Raw genomic sequence first — 9,044 nt, 5'->3', positions numbered from 1 at the left:
GTAGTGATACTGCCTCGGAAACCCAAGGAGGGGTCGCTATGAGTCGGGGCCGACTCGACGGCAAACAACAACAACAACAATAATAATAATGGGCTCTATGGTACAGTGCCTAAGGCATTTCAGTGCTAAGGAGAAGGTTGGTGGCTCAAACCCACCAGCTGCTCAGCTGAAAGAAGATGAGGTAATCTATTTCCATAAAAATTACTGCCTTGGAAACACAATGGGGGTTGCTATGAGTCAGAATGGACTCAATGGCAGTAGGTAATGATAACAATCGCAGCAATTTTTACAATTCTGATGTAGATGAATATGTCCTGACAGGGAAGAATGTATACCTCAAATTGTTAAGCATAAAGTTTCTGAGCCTTACGTTTATCATAATCCCTTTTTAAGTTTCAAAATCATAGTTGCTGTGAAAATGATGAGAGCTGGAACTCACCACTGCCTTGGTTTTTTGGGTCTCACATGTTTTCCATCTTTGACAGGGTGCAGTCTTACCACTTTTTTATTGCTCTCTATTATTGGAAAATATTTATGTTTTCCTTCTCTGACAGTTTCCAGCTTTCACAGGTTTTACTAATTTGCATAGCCAATTAATATATTAGATTCTATTTCAAAACATCAAAAAGAATTATCAAAGAATGATGAGAAATCAGGTAATTTAAATGTTTTCTCTTTGCTTAAATTAGTTTTCAAATTTTCCAAGAACTTTTTTTAAATTACTTGCATATTAAATTTTTTATAACTAAAAAAGACTACAGTGATATTAACAAATATATTTTTAGGAGTATGAGGTAAATATGTGTTTTAAGATTAAATGAGAGAAAAAGGAAAATGTTTTCCATATGCACAATCATCACAAATATTTAAAATACACTACTTAAAGGTCAAAGACTTTGACTGTGGGAGATACTCAAAGGAGTGATGTTTCTCCTTTCTCCTTTCCAGGTTTTCTTAAGGAACATATATTACCACTATAATCAGAAAAGTAGTTTTGTTTTTTTAAAAGGTCCACTCCTTTGAAAACTAAGAACTATAAAGCAGAGGTTTGTGGCTAATAAGGGAAAAAGTTCAGACTAGAAATGTGTATCTTCATATACAACAATCCTTATAAAAATTGTAAAATATAGGAACTCTGGTAGCATAGTGCCTAAGGCACTTGACTGCTAACCAGAAGGCTGGTGGCTCAAACCCACCCCTTGGAAGGAAGGTTGGGCAATCTATTTCTGTAGTGATACTGCCTCGAAAACCCAAGGAGGGGGTCACTATGAGTCGGGGCCGACTCGATGGCACATAACGACATAGAAAATACAAAAATGAAAACTTAAGTCACCAAGTGGAACAATATAAAGGTAATTAAGTCGTTCTTTTAACAGAATTGGATTTAGGCTGTTTAAAGCAATAGTCCTTAATTTCCATTATAGAGTTTAGTAGTGTAGTAAGTACTGTAGTATTACTACTATCAATAGTTTAGTAGTGTAGTAAATGTCTTCTGCAGGCCCATTACATGCTTGTTTTTAGTTGCCATCAAGTCCATTCAGATTCATGGCAACCTCATTTGTTCAAAGAAATGCAACAGCAGCAAAAACATTATGTGCTGGGCCTACTATATCAGAAGTGTGGATTTCTTGCGAGGAGTGGCTGGCAGATTTGACCACCAGCCTTCTGGTCAGCACTCAAATGCCTTAGGCATTGTACCACCAAACTCCCAGACAAAGGACAGAGAATATTAAAAAGGCAATTACTGGTCTGTGGGTACCAGGCACACTTTCCTACTACTTATGATATCAGCAATCCAGTAAATTTACCTTTCCTGGGTGAACCAGTCTTTCCCATTCTGAGTTAATGGAATTTGGTGTGACTCAATCCAGCCTAGCCAAGGTCTTAAGTCAATCAGTACTTTTAACAGCATGGGCTACAGTGATTTCTTAACTGAGGTCAATAAAAGTCAAATACAAAATTTTGTTAAAAACACTGGGAGAGATGGCTTCTTTCACTTGGAGCACTTGTATTTAAATAATGTCCATTAAAAAATTCCCTGGAAGCTCTGATGATAAATGAATTGCTATTGGTTTAGTAGAATGTGGCCAGGCTCCCTTACTACCTTACTGTCTCCCTACCATGGCCTTCACAAAACTGGGCTCTGGTCACTATCATTTCTGTCTCCTCCAACAGATAGTGAGCTCTCTAAGGAAGGGAGATGTATACCAATATACTTGGTTCTGGCACAGAAGAAAGCATAAATGTGCATCTGCTAAGGAAATTATCCATAGAGTTACTCATGCTATCGAGTCGAAACTGACACATAGATGCACTTAGCAGTATGGAAATGAAACTATTGGTGGTTCTATCACTGGGGACACTGGTTTCCGGGACTCTGGTACCTCTATGGGGGATGCTACAAGTCTACAGTCCCCACCTTGTACCATTGGGGTTTGCTCTGAGTCATCATCTCTGTTCAATGATGTGGTGACTGCCTGATATTCCCATAAGCACCCAATGAACGTCAGCAGGGAGGGAAGGGTAATTTTGGTAGAAAGCCTTCTATGGTGAATCACCACAAAACCAGAATGGACTGTGAGATCACTGAACCCACTTCCACCTCCTTCCTCTGTTGGGGGCTAAAAACAAGCCACAGGGAAACAAGAGCAGCTCTGACCTGGGCAGACTTCCTGGGAAGATGCAGCTTCACCTGCTCCTACTAGCCTTCCTTCTGGTCTCTGGAGCAGAGACAGGTGAGTGAATGTCCCCACTCTCTGAGGCCTAGCCCCATCCCACAGTGGACACTGATCTCCTGCTCCTTCTGCACATCCCTGATGCATCCATCTACTAGGAACCTTCTTAATCCCACCTCCTGTCCCACCCTAGGCCTCCAGTATGATGCTGGATACTTTCTTCAGCAGGAAGAGCAGGGAAGAAATATGTTGTTAACAAGAGTCAGGGGTACTATTCCTTCCCCAGGACTTAAACTTCTCATCTGAAAAGTGGGACTATCCTACAAGTGCATGGGAATGGGTGAGAAATTAATAAGCAGAAAAGATCCAATTTCCTTGCAGAGGCCAGAGTGGGCCTGACCTCTGTCTGGGATGACGTGAGACAAGTGCTCCCCTCACCATTCTGCCTGGGAGAGAAGCCCAGAGTGTAGCTGACCCTGGAATTGGTGGGGGCACTGTGCCCATAACACTGTTTGCCTTTGTTCAGCCCCAGGATCCTTCAGCCCATTTCTCTAGCTCTGCATTTCTTTTCAGGCCTCAGAAACTTCTCCCTTTTAAAGGATGGGCTACTGTCTTTGGTAGATCCCAACTTTTCTGCCTTCCAGAATCACACCAGCACTACCCTCAGCAACCCTCATCTACTAATTGGAGGCCATTCCTTCATGCAGCCAATGAACATTACTTCATGCAGCCACTATGTCAGGCTGTAGGGAATAGGACATAACACTATCTAGATCCTTGAACTTAGATCTTGGCCATTAGAAAGCAGCACTATCCTACACCACACGGGACTCATAGAGGTCTTAGAAATTCATTTAAACAAAGACATGGCAAGAAGGGAATTTTCTGGAGCCTTAGGGACAGTGCTCTTCCTAACACAGCAATGCTCACCTCCAACTATGTGCAAAATAAAGATTACAGATTAGGGACTGCTTTTCCCTTGTTCAGAAGAGGAAGTTAAGGCCTCTCACCACAGATGCCCCACCTCATACCATTCCAGGCTCACAAATGCCCAGTAGTTCTAGAGCTGACAAGGAGATGCCTACCCTAGGGACTTGGTGGTACACACAGCAGAACACATTTCTCTTTTAGGGGATATCATCGGGGGACATGAGGCCAAGCCCCACTCTCGCCCCTACATGGCATTTCTTCAGTTCTCGAAGGCAAATATTCAGAGTATCTGTGGTGGTTTCCTGATCCGAGAGGACTTCGTGCTGACAGCTGCTCACTGCTGGGGAAGGTGAGGAGCATCATATAGCCCACACTCCCCAGGTACCCTTGTCTTCTTTCCAAGGTGCCCCCTGGGCTCCTCATAACACAAGGGCCAGAAGAGGTCTGAGAGAGCAAGAAAGATGGCATCTAATTGTGTGGGGAGAGGCATTGCTGAAAAAAAATAGAGCCTAGACTGAACGACTGGGAGCATGTATTTGAGGCCGAAATGCAAACAAAAACAATCTTGCCTGTTTTCTTGGCCCTTAAAAAAAAGCACAATCCTAGACATCAGAGGACTTGGTTTTCACTGAGAACCACTGGTGCAGTTACCAATGGCTCTAGCATCCCACCTGGGCTACAAGAAGCAAAGGGCACAGTGGGCTTAGACCCTCCTGTTGCGTCCATTTCCCCTCAGCTAAAGTCCTGCCCTGACTCAGCCATCACCTGCACTTCTCAGCTCCTGGGTTACAGCGCATGTGACCCACTGCCCCATTCTATTCTCTGTGCAGCTCCATAAATGTCACCCTGGGGGCCCACAACATCAAGGAGCAGGAAAAGACTCAGCAGAAAATCCCTGTGAGAAGAGCCATCCGCCACCCAGACTATAATGAGAAGACTATTTCCAATGACATCATGCTGCTGCAGGTGAGGCACAACTCCCTGATGCTCGCTGCTCCCCTGGGTCCAGAGGGTTTCTCCTTCTATTGTAACTCCTGCCCTTCCCACCTTCCCACCCTGGCTGCTGGACTAGTCAGGGCCTTGGAAGAGCAGGAATACAGTGCAGTCCATCAGTCTCCAGGCTCAGCACGCTGTGCTGACCAGGACTTTCCTGTCTCTCCCCATCAGCTGAAGACAAAAGCCAGCCTGACTGCAGCTGTGCGCCCACTCCGCTTGCCCAGGAAAAAGGTCCAGGTGAGACCAGGGCAGGTGTGTAGTGTGGCCGGCTGGGGCCGAGTGTCAGTGGATACCTCAACAAACAGGCTGCGTGAGGTGGAGCTCACTGTGCAGAAGGACCAGGAGTGTGAATCCCGCTTCCCCAATTACAGTAGTGCCTGTGAGATGTGTGTGGGGGACCCGAAGAAAAAGATGTCTTCCTTTAAGGTGGGATTTAGCATCTGCCTAGCCTGGCTCTGGGGAAAAGGTTGGCAAAGATCTGAGGCTTGGAGATCCAAGCAATGGAGGGACCAGTTCACTCACTAGGCTATGTTCCTTTTCTGTGGGAAGAGAAGAGGGGAGCATTCAAGTGGGGGAGTCATGAGAGCCTCTGCTGGCCCACCAGCATTGAATCTGAAAAAGGTGTCCTTCTAGAAAGAGGCATTTGCCACTCCTTGCCCCACCTTAAAGGTCCCTGGATGGCACAAACAGTTTGCACTCAGCTACTAACCTAAAGGTTGGTGATTCAAACTCACCCAGAGGTGTCCATAAAGATAATAGCCAAACAAACCCTATGAAGCAGTTCTACTCTGTAACATATGGGGTTGTTATGAGTTAGAATTGACATGACATCAACTGGCTTTATTTTATTTTATTGGGCAGGGGTGTGTGTGTGTAGATTTGACACACTCCAGTGCCCACATGCTAGAAAACAGCTCTCACTCAACATGGAGTAATTAAAAACAGGTAGCAACTGAAGAGCTGGCACTCACCTTGGTTAATGAGCTGTCTGTCCTCTATTCTGTGTTCAGCTCACTCAACTGCCTGTTTCCTTAAGAAGTAGACTGGAATCAAAAGTCCCAGAGGCTCTTACAAGGAGGTGACCCTAGAGCTGAGGGAAGAAGATAGGCTACAACCTGGGGTGAGGTGAAGTAGTAACAATGCTCAGGGTTGGAGTATGGCAGCTGAGGGTGCCCGGATTCCTGCTGGCCCTCTCTTCTCACGCCATCCCAGGGGCCTTCTAAGGCCTTCTCTCACAATGTGGAACTCTCCAAGGTGGCAGGACCAGGAGGATAACAAATTCAACCCTGACCCTTTCTGTTCCCAGGGCGACTCTGGGGGTCCCCTTGTGTGCAACAATGTGGCCCAGGGCATTGTCTCCTATGGAAAAAATACTGGGATTCCACCACGGGTCTTCACCAAAGTCTCCCGTTACCTGCGCTGGATAAAGAAAACCACAAAACGCCTCCAATTGCAGGAATCAAACTGAAGCCCTCTCTGATTGAACATCTTCTTTGGAGGACCAGCACGTTAATAAATGTGTCTTAGCTGAGAGGTATTGGTTGGTGCCTTGTCTATGCATTCATCTTTTTCCACAGGTACTGACTCTGGGCTGGCAGGACAAGGTCACAATTGTACTTTGTGTCCTGCTTCCTCTATTCTCCTCACCTCATTCCAAAATTTCCATGCAATGTGGTTACCCAGCTCCTTCTTACCCACTCCTGTATCTCCAGGGTCTGTCCTTTTGCAGGGCTGAGACTGAACAACCTCAGGAAGAAACGAAATTCTCTCTGGTACTGGGCTCAGGAGAACTTCTTACTTCCTTGCCCTTTGCTACACACAGAGAGGAAGGGGACATCCACTAGGTTCTGCAGGCCAAGCAGGCACGGCCCGAAGTTCAGGGAAGAGCAACAGCAGAACTTTTATTTTCCACAGCCAGGGAAGCTGGCAGCTTTAGAGGAATGGGTCCTTAAAAATCTCCTCATACTCACCTGGGCTTAGTTTCCTTCCTTCCTTTCCCTGCCCTGCTCTGAGTTCAGGGTCCACCCTAAGTTCTATTCTCCTGGCCCCACTTTCTCCTCCTTTCTCACTTACTACTGAGAGTTCTCAGAATCTGTCACCTCCTGTCTCCTCCAGACCACACTGATCTGAGCCAGCCCCTTCATCATCTCCCCACCTAGGACACACAGAGCCCTGTGGGATTTCAGCAAAGCTGAACCTCATCACAGGTTACCATCCCAAGTTGCAGCTTGGCAGAGAAGGCCCTCGAGAGGCTGGTGCCAGACAGGCCCCTCAGAGAACAGGGCTGGTAGTGTGGAAGGCTGAATTAGAAGGCTAAAGGGGCCCCTCACTGAAAACGGTAAAATTTTCATAGGCCAGCAGGCATGATTAAAGTGGATATTAATTATAGGAACTAACACGTTATTTTTCCCTCCCTTTTGCTTCCTTTGAAGTAAATAGAATAACCAGTATTTTTATGGAGGATGGATTCTTTAAATTTGCTATTTTCAGTTGTGTATTCTTTTAAACCTAACCCTCTGCCACAACTGGTCTTGGTTAAGAACTGTTGCCTATGGAGCAAGATGACCCTGGAAAGAGGGACACTGAGTCTGAAGTAACCAGGGAAGAGAACAAAGGTGTTCCTGGTTATCCAAGAGATCTTCAACCCCCTTCCCTTTCCTCTATATAATCATGTTTACTCCTTTGCTCAGGGAGACAAGATGTTTTACAGAAATGATTCTCACTGTCTCCTTGGGTAATGATACTCTGTAAATCTTTTACTTTCCCTCTTCAACCTGTTGTGATCATTGGCTCTTTGCAACAGGGGGTAAGGACCTTGGTTTCTTTGACAGTAGGGTCATTCTCCAGAACCCTTGACCCCAACCCTCACCTGGGAAGGGCTAACTCAACCCCTCACCCAGCTCAACATCCAGCCAGAGCCTGCCATTAACTCAGGGTCCTTTGGCCTATGTCTCTTTGAGCCTATCCCTCTTGGTCACTGCTCACCTCTAGGCTAACACTCCATGCAGAGAGCATGGGCCATGCCAGTCTTTTGAATTAAAATGAGCTCTTCTCTGCAGTAGGACAGGAAAGCACAATGTTTGCCAAAAATCAACAAATACACACTGAACACCTACAATGTGCCAGACATTAGAGTGAGCATAACTAGTCTATTGTCTGCACCTAAATGAAACTGACTGTGTTGATGAATTCATTGGAATTTTCTACTTTCTTTCCCTTCCTCAGGTTAGTTAGAAAGAAACTATTTGTATTTTATCTTTCACTGCTGGTAATAATTTGCATGTAACTCAAGAACAACGGTCTGTGGGTTTGGTAATGATTGTGGTTTCTAGATATGAAGTTTCCCAACTGTATTCACTTAAGCAATTTCATCTAGAGAAGAGGGCAGGCATGAATGTAATTGTATAGATTCAAATTGTAGACAAAAAAAAAAAAAAAAAAGTGTCTATCTATCTATCTATCTAACCTGAAAGCATCAGTCTGACTTTAAACAACCGTCCTATTGAACTGAAACGTAATTCCAGTCATTACTACACATTCCTGCCTCTAATCTTCAGGCCATCATTGTTACTGATGCATCCAAAGTTTCTGGGAATTTGTTGACTTCCCAATACTGGAATTTTTGCAATGCCTTTTGCTAAATATGAGTCTCCTGGTGTTTGGGCTCCGTTTGCCAGGCACACCTAGCAGTCATATTCTCTGAAGTCATGCCACTAATATGGGGTACTGCCTGAGAACTGAGCATAAGTTCCAACCTTGAGTTAATGCCTTCTTGCTGCCAATAAATACAACACTATGCTCAATTGTGAAATGGTGTAAATATCTCCCTCTGGGATCATGTAACCATAAAATGCATGTCCTTCTAAACACTATTGTGCAGAAAGCATCCTGCAACACCATCTCTTTTTATTTATTTATTTTTCTCTTTTTAAAATTATGTTTTGAGTGAAAGTTTACAGAGAAAATTCATTTTGCATACAACAGTTCATACACATTTTCTTTCATGACATTCATTGCTGTCTCAACAATGTAACATGTCTCTTCCCACTTCATCCCTTTGGTTATCTTTTTCCTATGTCCTTCTATCCAAAGCATCCCTGCCCTCTGAGCTAACTCCTTGTGCAAATAATGCCCTTCTGATCTGCCCTGGTTGTTCATTCTAAGGAGTGAATCTACCTGGTGTAAATGTTCATCTTATATGCCTGCCTTTCATTTGGGTGGAAGCCACTGGAGTGAGTTCAATTCCAGTCCCAAAGGGTAACTAGGGGCCGTAGTCTCAAGGGTTTCTATACTCTCTATTAAACCAGTAAGCCTGGTCTTTTTATGATTCTGAGCTTCTTTTCGCCTATCTCTCCCACTCTATCCAGGCTCTCCTATTTTGGAAATCCCGACTGGTTAACAGTCATAGCCAGACACCATCTATTTCTTCTGATCTCAGGGTCA

General features: G+C 44.6%; 1 protein-coding gene across 1 annotated transcript; it reads left to right on the top strand.

Annotated features, from left to right (window-relative positions):
• Positions 1-2,644: 2,644 nt before the first annotated feature.
• Positions 2,645-6,069, top strand: LOC103204123 (granzyme H-like). The gene is made up of 5 exons (XM_007949264.1): positions 2,645-2,735; positions 3,807-3,954; positions 4,436-4,571; positions 4,773-5,027; positions 5,908-6,069. Exons 1-5 carry the CDS (start codon positions 2,681-2,683, stop codon positions 6,067-6,069), a joined length of 756 nt encoding a protein of 251 aa, XP_007947455.1. The 5' UTR covers positions 2,645-2,680.
• Positions 6,070-9,044: the final 2,975 nt, after the last annotated feature.

This window comes from Orycteropus afer, unplaced genomic scaffold (genome assembly GCF_000298275.1).
Source record: "Orycteropus afer afer isolate SDZICR_OR568_19922 unplaced genomic scaffold, OryAfe1.0 scaffold00243, whole genome shotgun sequence".
In the NCBI taxonomy this organism is placed as follows: domain Eukaryota; kingdom Metazoa; phylum Chordata; class Mammalia; order Tubulidentata; family Orycteropodidae; genus Orycteropus; species Orycteropus afer.
The sequence above is the reverse complement of the archived record's forward strand: the minus strand, read 5'-3'. Positions and strand labels throughout refer to the sequence as shown.